The sequence below is a fragment of the Lathyrus oleraceus genome, chromosome 2 (genome assembly GCF_024323335.1).
Source record: "Lathyrus oleraceus cultivar Zhongwan6 chromosome 2, CAAS_Psat_ZW6_1.0, whole genome shotgun sequence".
Taxonomy (NCBI): Eukaryota; Viridiplantae; Streptophyta; class Magnoliopsida; order Fabales; family Fabaceae; genus Lathyrus; species Lathyrus oleraceus.
Window position 1 is genome coordinate 405,001,674 of NC_066580.1, and position 14,380 is coordinate 405,016,053.

The following is a 14,380-nucleotide window of genomic DNA, read 5'->3' on the forward strand; positions in this document are numbered from 1 at the left end:
AATAAAAAGTTGGACGCAAAAGTGTATGAAAAATTAAAATGAATGCACCAAAATGATCAACGTATACTAAACTTCTCGAAAACATATAAGTTTTGATTAAATTTTTAAGTAAAAAATGACCGGTTAAAAGACTCAGACTGATCAAAATGCGACTGAAAAAAAAGTTGAAAAAATAAAACGAGCACGTCAGGTTAAACTATGTGAACCATAGATTAATAAAACCGACGTCTGCAAGCTCAATTTTAAAATTTTTCACTCGCTAATTTCACGTGCATTTGAGAATCAGTTTGACCGGTCTGTCTGTAAATCCTAAAATTTATTTTGGTTGATATTTTAGGCATTATGCATGATGAAATGCATGTTATGTTATGCAAATAATGCGAATGCTATGATAAATATATTGATTCAATGATTCGGGATCAAAATTGGGGTATGACACATTGTTTAACTCTAAAGGTTGAATGTCTTGAATCTACCGAAAAGACGTGGTATCTTGATAGCGGATGTTCAAGGAATATGACGGGTGACATATCGCTTTTCATTGATTTTGTTCCAAAGAAAAAGGGGTTCGTAACTTATGGAGATAATAACAAAAGAGCTATTCTTGAAAAAGGTAGTGTAGGTAATCCCTCATCTACTACTATCTCTGATGTAATTCTTATTGGTGGTCTTAAACACAACCTTCTTAGCATTAGCCAACTTTGTGACAAGGATTTTAAAGTCACTTTCACTAAAACTTGTTGTTTATTTGAGCATAATGATAAGAAAGATTGTTTTTTAAGGGTTTGAGAGTCAATAATACTTATATGTTAAATTTAGATGACACGTTCTTGGTTGGTACTAAGTGTCTTGCTACCATGAGTGAAAACTCTTGGTTGTGGCATAGGCTCTTAGCTCATATTAACTTTGGCTTACTAAACAAAGTAACCTCAAAGGATATAGTAATTGGTCTTCCTAAAATAAAGTTCACAAAATACCACTTATGTGAAACATGTCAAATGGGAAAGCAAACGAAGGTCTCTTTTAAATCAAAAAATGTTATTTCAACATCTAAACCTCTTAAACTTCTTCATATGGACATTTTTGGTCCTTATAGGACCAAAAGCTTAGGTGGAAACTGTTATGTCTTTGTTATAGTTGATCATTATTTTAGATTTTGTTGGGTTATATTTTCGTCTAGTAAAAATGAGACCTACCCGACTTTCAAACAATTTTCTATATTGTTCCAAAATAAAATGAAGTTGAAAATCGTTTCCACCCGAAGTGATCACGAAGAAGAGTTTGAAAATATTCTCTTTGAAAATTATTGTGAAAAACATGGTATTGAGCATAACTTCTCGGCTCCTGCAACTCCACAACAAAATGAGGTTATGGAGCGTAAAAACCGAGTTTTAGAGGAGTTAGCGAGGACGATGCTTAATGAAGGTAATTTACCAAAGTACTTATGGGTTGATGCTATTAGCACGACATGTTATGTTTTGAATATGATTTTGATACGTCCTATTCTAAACAAAACTCCATACGAATTACTTAGAGGTAGAAAACCTAATGTTTCTCATCTTTATGTCTTTGGATGTAAATGATTTATTTTGAATAATGGAAAGGACAATCTAGGTAAATTCGATGAGAGTATTTTTCTCGGATACTCACAATCTAGTAAGGCATATATGGTCTATAACAAGAGGCTATTTATTATTGAGGAGTCTGCTCATGTATCTTTTGATGAGTTTTTTCTGAAAAATATTTGGAAAGGAATGTCTTTTCATGATATAGGTATGTCTTCGCATGACATTTTCAAGGAAGCCGATAATAAGAAAAAATTGTCTCTTTAAAAATATTATTTTTATAAAAATCTAATTAGGCAATATTACGGTGAAAAAATGTATCTTACTCTTATAAGTAAGATACACGTTTTTTTCTAAAAAGAGAAAACAATATACACGTTTTTATCTAACAAATAACATTAGTTTCTCTTTTGCAAATTCATGTAGATGGGCAACAAAATTTGAAGGTTATGCTGAGTAAAATTATTCAAGACATCTCAATTGTTCTGTCTAATAGGTTAACTCAGATACATCCAAACCTCTCATAAATTGTTATAAATATTTAGCCAAACTTATTCATCTATTGTTTCCATGACAATTTTGACGGATAACACGACTACAACTTTTGCCAATTTTTCCATGCGGGATTTTATGATCTTATAGAATTTCTCAATTAAAATTCATCCACATAAGCCTAGAGTATTGAAAGAGACATCGTGGAGTCCATTTTGGTGAGCACCTAGATAGTTTTACTTTGGTGAGCATCCAGATAGTTTTACTTGTAACTTAGGTTCAAATAATGCGTTTCTAGTTGAGATTATAAAAGTCATTTTGACAATGAAATATGCGGTTAGTTATAATAGTCTAATTTATGATTGAAGACAGATTTAGTGGTAATAGTTAAAAACCTACTTCCGGATGTCTTAAAAGAAAAATAATAGATGAGATATCTATGACTAAAATTAAAAACTTTAGTTTTTTTTTGGCTACACACATTTACAGAGAATAGAACTATTCTTCATATATAAGTTAGTTAACTTAGATTTATTAATTTCTAACTTTAGTATGGTATATTCATTGATTCTAGTTTTGAATTTCAATCTTAACAAATTAGGAATTTGAGGTTTTGACTCAATGTCTCCCTCATTATTTATTTATTTATTTATTGGTCCAAAGCCCACTTTTGATTAAAAAAAGACACACACATTTTTAAAATGGACTGGAATAAATTAAATTGAACAAATATAAAATAGATTTTTTTTTGTTATATTTTTTGTGATATTTTATAAGTAATGTTATTTTCAACGGGCATACATAAAATATACGTTGTAAGATATTTTTATAAGGATTTTATATTTTATATTTTTTAATTAAAATTTATATTTCTCCTGTTTTTCTATAAATAATACAATTTTCTAAACATATTCCATATTAAAAATGAGCATATGAATTTAAATACTAATTTTCTATATCATATGCCAGTCACAAAATATTAATTTAAGATATTTTCAATGGATAATTATTAAATATAAAATGTAATATATTTTTATAAGTATCTTACTTTATATATATATATATATATATATATATATATATATATAATATATATATATATATATATATATATATATATATATATATATATATATATATATATATATATATATATATATATAATCAAAATAGACAGACATAATTTAGATATTTTTCTATATCTTTTTGGTTTTCCTATAAGTAATATTATTTTCAAAACATATTCCATATTAAATATAAGTATATGAATTTAAATACTAGTTTTCTAAATTATATGACAGACACAAAATATTAATTTCAAATATTTCATAAGATATAATATGTAAGATATTTTTTATTAAAATAAACAGACACAATTTAGATATATTTTTATTATATTTTTTCTGATTTCCTATAAGTAATATTATTTTCAAAACATATTCCATAGTATGAGTACTACTATACTATATATGATGAATCCAATAGACTTCATTATTTCCCTCTTCCGGTCAAAATGGCGGATAATGTGTAAGGCAAAGACTTCTTAAAAGATCATCAATTCAAGTATACTGAATTGTGTAAAAAAAAACTTAGAGTCAATTATTCGGTTGAAAACAATAGTGTCTTCCATAAAAAGCTTGATTTTTATTTATTTATAAAAAACAATAAAAAATTTATTGAATAAATATCAAACAATTTTTAAATTTTTCTATTTAAAATACTAAATATACTTTTTTTAACCTTTTATCAATAATATATTTATTAATTCAAAATCTTCTTCACCAAGATAATCTCAAGCTGTCATTTACCTTAAAAAGTTATAATATAAAATCATAATTGTTAATAACATTCCAAATACACTCAATTTCCACAATTTTTAATATAATAATAAATAAAAATTATTAAATGAAACCCTTATATAAATCGCGTGCTTAGACACATTTCATTAGTATCAAAGAAAAAATTAATAAGAAAACAAAAACAGTGTCCATTAGAGAGGTTACAGAGAGAAAGAGATATTTGGAGAGAGAAAGAGAAAGAGCGCGCGACGTCGTTTTCGTTTACTTGAGTTTTTATTTTGGTGCCAAATATTTTAGATTTTCCCTCTTCTTTCAAATTTTTTCTCTTCATTTTTAAACCTTTTCATCTTCCCTCTTCTTTTTCTTCTTCACAAAACCCTTTTCCGATAACAATTTTGCCATTTTTATTTTCTTCTCTTAATTTTAAATCTCCATTTTCTCTCAAAAATCTCACGTTTTCGAAACTCTACGATTCTCGTACTCTGAATCAAGTAGTTTATTTTTTAAAATTTTTTTAAAGGTTTTTTTTACAGTTGTTTTGAAACCCTAATTTGAAAGTTTGATTCAAAAATCAATGTCTTGTTCAAATTCTCTTTCAATGGCAAATTCACTTTCTGAAACCCTTGACGGTGATGGACTGAGTTCTATGTTGACTGATCTCGACGGAGCTTCCGTTCAATCTCCTGCTCCAGTGAACTCTTCTGAGCCGTCAACCAACGACACGCTTTTGGATTCACTTTTTGACATCCATCCCAGGGATGAGGATCTCGATCATCCAGCCTCTTATGAGATAATCAATGGCGAATCGGCATCTGTTTGGTCGGAGGCGTTGGATCCTGACTGTCAACCTCTGGATTCGGCGGTGGCTTGTGATGTGCTGCTGGAAGAATTGTTGCCAGAGGATCATCTCGATGATAGTTGGTTGTATGGTGACGAACCCTCAAAGGATGAACTTTATGCTTCTGATTCTAAAGCTGCACCATCGATGATTGTGCGTGTTTCTTTCATTGTTTTTCTTTTATTTAGATTTGGCTTATTAATTGAATGTAACTGTGTTTGTGCCGTTCACTTACACGTGTCTGACACCAAACATACCTGCATATGTTTTGTGTTTCTGTTTTTGAAGTTTTGTTGATGATCTATCTGTTTAACAGGGAGCTGGGCTTGCAAATCTTGGGAACACTTGCTTTCTCAACTCAATTACGCAATGCTTCACGCATACAGTGCCCCTAGTTGACGGTCTTCTTTCATGCAGCCATTCTTCTGATGGTGGGTTGCCCTTGTCTGAATTTAATAGCATCATTCATTTTATTAATTTTAGCTTTAGATTGATGGGTAAAAAATGTAGAAGTATGTTATTATGCAATGGGGTTTTAAAATTCTAGGAGTTTAGATTTTAATAAGATTAATTGTTTTTGTGATTAAAACTTATTTGACATGCTATTTTCCCTGATGATTTTAACCTTTAGATTGGGAATTTCAGGTCATAATGGGTACTGTGTTATTTGTGCTTTTCGCTGCCATATGCAACATTCCTTGCAGTCTACTGAAACTGTTATCTCACCTGTGATACTTGTGGATAATTTGAGACGTATCCTTAATACCATATTCATTGATTTTTTGTTTTGCTTTGAATATCTTGCGGTAGGGCAGTGGCCAATCTCTTGAATGGAAGGATTAATAATCATGTAATTAATTAATCGGTAAAAATATGAAGTGATTGTTATATTATTGATCTGTGAAATAGAGCCTTTAGTTAATACTGTAGGAGGTTAGTTTCATTTATACTTTTTGTGGTGTGATCCATGACCTGTATCAGATTTTTCTTCTATGTTTACAAGACATCAACAAGAGGATGCACATGAATTTATGCAGTGTGCATTGGATAAGCTTGATTCATGTTTTTTAAGTTTGAAGAAGAATGATCCAAGTTTTGAGGGTGAGAATATTGTAAACAAAGTTTTTGGAGGAAGTCTGGTTAGCAAGGTATAATTGAGAAATACATTGTTAAATAATTGTCTGTCTCCCTTTGATTTAGAATTGTATGTTTGCTAATGGTTATATTTTCCTTGTATTTATGTTTCAGCTCCGATGTTGTACCTGTGGCCGCTCTTCTGACACGAAGGAGCCATTGATTGACTTGAGTTTAGAAATAGAAAATGTAGATTCTCTGTCAAATGCTTTAGAATCTTTCACTATGGTGGAAAACATTGATGAAAAGCTTAAATGTGAGGGCTGCAATGAAGAAGTTTCTATGGAGAAACAGCTTATGTTGAATCAGACACCTTCTATTGCTGCATTCCATTTAAAGAGGTTCAAGGCAGATGGGGTTTTTGTTGAAAAGATCGACAAGCATATCGATTTCCCATTGGAGTTGGACTTGCAGCCTTACACCATTTTGAATGAAATCAATAATGTGTGTTTTGATTTTATTTCCCCACTTACATTTCTCTTGTGAATTCCTTGTTTTGACTCATTTTTATGTTGACAGGTACCATTGAAATATGATCTATATGCAGTTGTTGTGCATATTGGATTTTCATCTAACTCGGGGCATTATTTCTGCTTTGTTCGCACTGCTCCAGACACATGGCATAAGTTAGATGATTCAAAGGTAGCATCTGCTAAATTTGTTCCACATAGAAGAGATTTAGTTACTTTTACAAATATGTTTAATTATAAAGGTTGACAGTGCCTTGGTTCAATATTAATATGTTGTTTCTTCCAAGATTTTCTCTAGGATCCAGTCTTCCATAGCTTGAAAATATTCACTTATTGTTTGTTGCAAGTTTCATATTTTTTGTTCATGGATTGGTTTCCTTTGCATACATTTTGTGCTTATTTAAAATTGTATTGGCTAGTTGTCATTCTTTTATATTTTTATTTAACATGTAATATCTTGAAATTATTCAGGTTACTAAGGTATCAGAAAAGACTGTGCTGTCTCAGGAAGCATACATATTATTTTATGCCCGACAGGATACTCCTTGGTTTTCAGAGTTTGCAGAATCTACAATTCCATCCCTGGATTTGGGTAGGATGAATACATCTCCCAAGTCTGTTTTAGACATCACTGATGGCCAGGATAAGTCATTTCCTATTTTAAATGAAAATGTTGAGATAAATGAGGCTGAGTACTCCAAAAAAATTTCTGAAAAGAAGTTTGATTATTCTAGTCGACAAAGTCGTGAGTTGCTTAAAATTGATGATGTTATTGATGCTTCTCCTCGCCGTGAACAATTTTCTGCTGGGCCTTCAAATCAGAAAACTCTTAATGTGAAAGGATTGGAAGATATCAACTCCAAAGTTCTACCTTTGAATAGTGCCAGCTTGACTGGTACTGCAAAGGCTGGTGGGAGTTCATATGCTAATAACAGTGCTCATGATAAAAACAAATCTCATCAGAGTGTTATGGATTTCATAGAGAATGATATTTTCAATTCTATTACTCCTCCCAACACACCCCCTTCTCAGACTCCCGGTGATTGTTTACACTTTTTCTGATAGTCTTTTCGCTTGTAACTTAATATTTACTTTGTTTGATAACCTTGAGTTGCATTTGTCAGGTAAGAGTTTCCAGATCTCACGCGAACATGTCAAGACAGAGAATCATGGGAGCAGTAGCAGTAAAAGATCATCATCAAATAAGTCAAATAAATCATCCGATAGTCCTGGAAAAAAAGCTGCCATCACTTATCTTAAGAAGATGCCTGTTTCAAGGAGAGGTGCATTTTTGGACTTAGTTAATGCTTGTCATAACAAAACTTCTCCAGAGAACAAGAGAAAAAACACCGATTCATCGCCGTCTGACAAAGGAAACAACAGTGCTCGAAAGAAATCAAACCATGCTTCTATTGGTGGCTACCCTGTGGCAGCCGGAATTTCACATTAAATAGTCTTTGGCTTTAGGCATTTGGCTGTGTACTTGATTTTTTATTGTGAAAATACCTTTATCTGTGGTCTTTTTGTTAAAAGTTTGTCAACAACACCTTCGCCAAATTGTATAGTCACAGCACGACACCCCCTTGTTCCAGTTTGCATGAGTAGAACATATACATAGAGTAATTGTGGACCAGGATGTATTAGTATATTAGAAACGACAGTATTGGTGATGAGAAATAATACAAGAATGATTTAAGGCATATTCCCAACTTCAAATAATGTTAAATTTTTAATACAAAAGTTTATTACAAGGCCAAATTTTTACTTGTTTGCATATTGGTGCATTCCCTTTAGTGGAATTTAGTGTTTGAGTTTCTAGTTAATATAATATCAATTAGCTTGACATTAAAGATACTGTCAAGATTGAACCTTGATTATATCCGAGGGCAAGAAGTTTCTATGTAAACATTATTTAATAAATACAACATTTAAGACATCAATTACTAAGCAGCTCTTGATCATGTCGAGCACTTTGTCTGTACTGCACTCTGAGCAGTGAATGTGAGTTCTATAAAAGGAATTGATATGCCTACAATAAATCCCTTTCCCTATTCATTCTTTTCTTGATAGTTAATACATTACTTATTATCATTTGCACTTGAATTACTTCTGAGCTTTAGTTGTTTCTATATTCTTCCATAGAATGTTGAAGCTTCTTGCATGGGACAAGAAATCACATGAGAATGATCTCCCTGATCATGACTTTACAAGTACAGAAAACACCAACAAGCATGTTGTGGTTGTGATGGATGGAATGACAGAGTTCACCACAGAGCCTCTCCAATGGGCACTGGACAATGTTGTTACCGTAGAGTGCCCATTAACACTTGTTGGGGTTATGCCTTGGCTCAACATTCCTTGTGAGTGTGTAATTAATTTAGTCATCTTATTAACCATAATTTGTTTCACAAATATCTATTCTATGGTTACGAAGGTTACATTCTGATAGAAGTAACACTTGCATTAACTTCCTTTCCCTAATACTAAATACTCCATGCATGAAAGTGAAACTGTAATTACTTTTTGTAGTGTCTTCGAAAACAAGAAATGATTTTTGGATGGTGGAGATGGAAGATCCACCTCTAGTGAAAGAGAAAAATGAGTGCCGAAACGATAAGTATCTAAAGTGTCACATTGTCATAGATCTTTGTAGAAAATACGGGGTATTCAATAAATTTACCACTTTACAATCACATTTCAAAACAAACTCACAATCATATCACATTATGAAACAAACTTGATTATTATTGCAATTCAGGTTGTGCCACAGAAGAAAATAGTAATGGGATATCCTCTGCGAATGCTGGTCGTGGAACAACTTGTCACTCTTAGTCCAACATGGGTGTTGTTTGATAGGTACATTCATTAGATGATTAATTGTTTGAATTCAATACTATTGAACTTATGTTTGGTATTCATGTTGTGTAATTAATGTGAGGCGATGGTATTTAAAACAGATCTCATAGAAGGAACAGAGAATTTTATGCTAAAAATATTCCATGCAACATTCTAATGATGAATGAAGATGGAAGGATCGACATGATCAAAAGCAAACAGACGATGATTCATAACGACAACAGCTTTTCTAGAGAATTTTCAATGGCTTCTTCATCTGCAACACCTCAGTTGACAGTTTCTGAGGAATCAAGGCAAGCTATTAAGTAGAGACATGCATGACAAAAACAACACTCTATTTGGAACTTTTAATAAAGTCATGTTTGTAATTTAGATGTTATCACTTCTTTTATAGGAAGAAATGCAAGCCAAAAGTTCAGAATAGTTTCATAATATTACAATTAATAATTGTAGAATATTTTTGTTACATATAAATCGTGAGATGATAATCTCGCTCTTGTAATATAAATATGAATTATGAATATGATTTTATTAATTAATAATAACATATACTTATTCTTGATGCATCAAAGGGAACGCTTAGATATATTAGTTCTTAGGGAGCATAGCCACCATGTGCACCACCTTCTCCATATCCAGCTCCTCCACCATGTCCGCCTCCTCCGGCGCTACCATATGCTCCACCTCCTGCTCCTCCACCTGCTCCGCCTCCACTTCCATATCCACCACCATGTGCCCCTCCAGCACCATAGCCTGCTCCACCTCCGCCTCCACTTCCACCACCTGCTCCATAACCAATGCCATGCTCTCCACCAGCTCCATAGCCTCCGCCAGAACCACCTCCTTCACCACCACCGTATCCAGCACCATGCTCTGCCCCACCACCATAACCTCCTCCGGCTCCACCTCCTTCACCACCTCCGTAACCAGACGCACCATGCTCTCCTCCTCCACCATAACCTCCTCCGGCTCCACCTCCTTCGCCTCCTCCGTGACCAGAAGCACCATGCTCTCCCCCACCACCATAACCTCCTCCGGCTCCACCTCCTTCACCACCTCCGTAGCCAGAAGCACCATGCTCTCCCCCACCATTATAACCTCCTCCGGCTCCACCTCCTGCACCACCTCCATGTCCAGAAGCGCCATGCTCTCCTCCACCACCATAACCTCCTCCAGCTCCTCCTCCTTCACCACCTCCATGTCCAATAGAGCCATGCTCTCCTCCACCACCATAACCTCCTCCAGCTCCTCCTCCTTCACCACCTCCATACCCAGAAGCACCACCATGCTCTCCCCCACCACCATAACCTCCTCCAGCTCCACCTCCTTCACCACCACCATAAGCACCTCCATGCTCTCCACTATTACCATAACCTCCACCAGCTCCACCACCTTGACCACCACCATAACCACCACCATGCTCTACTCCTGCACCACTGGCACCTCCTCCTCCAATGCCATATCCACCTCCTTGAGCTCCTCCTGCACCATACCCAGCTCCACCTCCACCGCCACTTCCACCACCTCCTCCATATCCTATACCATGTTCTCCACCACCACCAGCTCCACCTCCACCTCCTGCACCACCACCATACCCACCACCATGCTCTCCTCCAGTACCATAGCCTCCACCACCACCATTCCCACCCCCACCACCATATCCAACTCCATGCTCGCCTCCATATCCAGCTCCTCCTCCACTTCCTCCTCCTCCACCTCCATATCCACCACTACCACCCGATCCTCCTCCACCGCCTCCACCAACAATGCCATGGCCTAAACCATAGCCACCAGCAGCATCAAAAGTGAGTAGAGCCCTTCTAGCAGAACACACGCCTAAAGCCAACAAAACTAAGAAAACAGCAACGGGAACTCTTTGTATATCTGCCATATTGGGATACAACTTTGAAGACGAATTCCCACAAAGCTGGCTTGATATATATTCAAACAAGTTTGAAGGGTATTTATAGTGACTGCCAAGACGTGTTGAAAGCAAAGAGTGGTTGAAGCACATGGCTAGTGAAAATGGATGTCCCTACAACATGGCCCATTATGTAAACACACAAAACGCAGTGATACTATATGATATTGTTTCTCTCACTCTCACACTAGAGTAGAGAGTAGAGAATGTCCAATAATCGTACATTGTGTGCTTTTGCTGTCTTCCACATCCAAGCATGCAAATGCAATATCTATAGAAAGTCTAAAGCATTTTAACAACTTTACACCTAAAACCTAATTTACTACCTTCTATCTGTCGCTATAACCTACCGACTGCACCTCACCACTTTGCTATGTCTTCCATTCTTTCTTGCTAATATTCTATTTTTCTTTTGCCCACTAACTTCTTATCTTTCCACCAATGGAACTTGTGTCTTTTGCGCATGGTTAAATATTTGGAAGACTAGTTAAATGAATTGTCATATAGTAAAAAAGCTATATCAGTTTCTTTTGAAAAACATAGCAGTTAAATCTACTGAAAAACAACATTATACATGATGATAATAATATTTGGAGAAGAAGATCATATTTTTTTGGTGTTTGTTGGGATGTTTTGTTTCAAATGTAGAAAATTTATGGTTGTCAAAACATTACAAAAAATCTAATGCTATGTTTTGACCTTTCTCTCATTTCCCAATGTTATAAATGAGAAGTTTAGGCTTATGATTGGTTTTTATTAGAAAAGTTAAAAGCAAATTTAGAGGTGTAAATATGGATTTTATATCCTTCGGTCTAATTTGCACGAGTTTATTAAAATATAAATTATTTTACTTTTACTTCATTTTTAATCGATGATAGTTTTATAAAATCAATTTATTCAAAATTAATTTTTATCATATATTTAATTTGTAAGACAAATGAGGGTATTCCACTTTAATTACAAATACATATGAAAAAGTTAAATCCCAATAGTCATATTAACGTGAAGGTCTCTATCAATAACAACAACAATTATTTCGACTTTTAATATCTCTTTTATTTATAATTTTATGAATTAAATTGACAAAGAATAAAACTAATTTGAGAATTAAAATGACTAACAACAGACAATCTTCAAAAACCACAATAATTTAAAAATAAAACACTTAAAAGTGCATTTGTGATTTCATTCATAAACTAAAAATATTATCCATTTCAATAACCATATTTATTATAAAGAAAGAGTATTTTGCGAGATGAAAACCACCTCACAACTTTTAATATTATTATACAATTGAGAACTTGCGAAGTAAGAAAACAAACATTCTGCAAAAATATTAGTCATAGTTTTTTATTGGATAAAAATCACCTTGCAATTTTGTTAAGTGTAATTCACGTTATAACTTTAATCATCTATTATTTATAGAATATTTTATCTCGCATATGTAAATTTATTTAACAAAAAATAATTCTATAATGTTTATATTATTACGAACTAATTCGAAATTACCACTCTTATACTTGTTTATTTGATTTTTTTAATGTACCGGGGACATGCCTGTCTTTCCCCATCTATAGTTCTCATAAATAAAATTCTATCCTCTTTTCTATAATTGGAGGCAAGAGAACTAGTACTATAAGATTTTCCATTTTTATTCTTTCCCCCGGTATCCATTCAAATATAAACATCAATAGCTGAATCAATAGAATGTGAGCCCTGCGAAACAACTAATTCAGGATATTGAGATAGAAATTCCCCCTTCCGTCTACTATATTCCTCCTACACATATCTAAAAAATTAAATTAAATAATAAAGTTTAGACAAATTAATTAAATAAAACAATTAAATAATATATTTAAATATTAATATCGTCTTACCTGAATTTATCTAACATGCTCGTTGCTATACTCTCGGTTTCTCCCCTATAAATCCTCTCATAAATCTCGCTCACTAATGGGGTTCTTCCATTCTCATCCGTCTAATTAAGACAATTAATTTTAATTTAAAATATATGATAAATAAGAATATAATTTTAAAAAAGTAGTGAGATAGAAATATAATTATCATCCGTTGAGTATGCTAGGTGATGCTAATGCTTCTAGCTCTATGATTGAGGACTGCATTTTGCATTTTCAGATGCTTTATGTTGCTCTTCTTTTTCATATTTTTTTCTTAAACTCATATGAATTCCAATATGCAAGTATTTTTTTAAATACATCTTCGCCCATCCATGGAGGGCATATCACTTTTTGTTCCAAACCAAGTTTAACACGTCTAAGCATGTGAGAAAGACAGGTTGATGTTCTCTTCCTAAAGTTTTGCTCAATCTTCGTTCATCTATTATGCTTCATGTGCACTTCTTTTGCAATATTGAAAAAATTATTAGATAATTAAAACAAGATAATAATTTAAAAAAAAGACTTAAAATAAAAAAATTATACCAGAAATTTGTCAAACCAAGTTTTATACAATTTCTTATCGCTCTTGTAAAGTTTTCCAAAAGTCTTCCAAGATTGTTTATATAACTCTTGAATAACCTCCTTTATGCCGAATGTAGCAGGCCTACTCGGCAAGAAATTAAACAACAATAATTTGAATAAATATTAAATTAAAAAAATGATAACATGTACAAATACTTAATATATATGAAAGAAACTTACAAGCTTCCTTCAAACTCAATGAGCCACCTTCCATCAATCTTCTTATACTGAACTTCCATTACATCCACATTCACCTCCTTAATTTCCTCCTTCTCACGATCGTGCAAAGTAAGATCGTCCTGCTTCTGATGGGATAATGAAGGTACATGCAGGGTGCGAAATCCTCCGGGTTGATGAGATGACGAGGGTGCATGGGGGGGGGGGATGTGGGGTGCGAGATCCCCCAGGCTGATGGGATGATGGGGGTGCATGTGGGGTGCGGGATCCCTCATGTTGCATGTATGGTGAATGTACATATGTAGAAGATGGAAAGCTAATTCCTTAGGCTGCATGTATAACAGAGGTACATGTGATGGAAATGGAAAGCTAGATCCCTCAGGCTGGATGTATGGTGGGATACATGTGTAGGAAATGGAAAGCTAGCTCCCCCAGGAAACATGTTTGGTGGGGATACATGTGTAGAAAATATGGGTACAAATCCGGGTGGGTAATCCTGTGTGGTGAGTAATGAAGTGTACGATATATGAGGTGGAGAAGTGTACATAGTCGGTTGAGCCTTTTGACTAGACTGATGCAAAGAACAATACATAGAAGAGAGAGACACCTCAAGTATAGTTACCTTCGTGCGATGGGCCTTACCTTTAT

The 14,380-nt window shown here is 33.9% G+C and overlaps 2 protein-coding genes across 3 annotated transcripts; one reads left to right on the forward strand and one right to left on the reverse strand.

The window, feature by feature from the left end:
* The first annotated feature begins 4,051 nt into the window (after positions 1-4,051).
* LOC127119741 (ubiquitin carboxyl-terminal hydrolase 20) lies at positions 4,052-7,998 on the forward strand. Its single transcript, XM_051050049.1, has 8 exons — positions 4,052-4,847; positions 5,011-5,125; positions 5,340-5,447; positions 5,676-5,842; positions 5,943-6,272; positions 6,348-6,470; positions 6,770-7,337; positions 7,423-7,998. Exons 1-8 carry the CDS (start codon positions 4,431-4,433, stop codon positions 7,746-7,748), a joined length of 2,154 nt encoding a protein of 717 aa, XP_050906006.1. The 5' UTR covers positions 4,052-4,430; the 3' UTR covers positions 7,749-7,998.
* A 1,570-nt stretch (positions 7,999-9,568) lies between these two features.
* On the reverse strand, positions 9,569-11,271 carry LOC127119742 (glycine-rich cell wall structural protein 1.8). 2 transcript variants are annotated; one of them, XM_051050051.1, is made up of 2 exons: positions 10,253-11,271; positions 9,569-10,183 (listed from the first exon to the last, which is right to left on the reverse strand). In XM_051050051.1, the coding sequence occupies exons 1-2, from the start codon at positions 11,166-11,168 to the stop codon at positions 9,750-9,752; spliced, it is 1,350 nt and encodes a 449-aa protein (XP_050906008.1). In that variant the 5' UTR covers positions 11,169-11,271; the 3' UTR covers positions 9,569-9,749. The 2 variants fall into 2 exon arrangements, with proteins under 2 accessions (XP_050906008.1, XP_050906007.1); XM_051050050.1 differs by having other exon boundaries at positions 9,569-11,267.
* Positions 11,272-14,380: the final 3,109 nt, after the last annotated feature.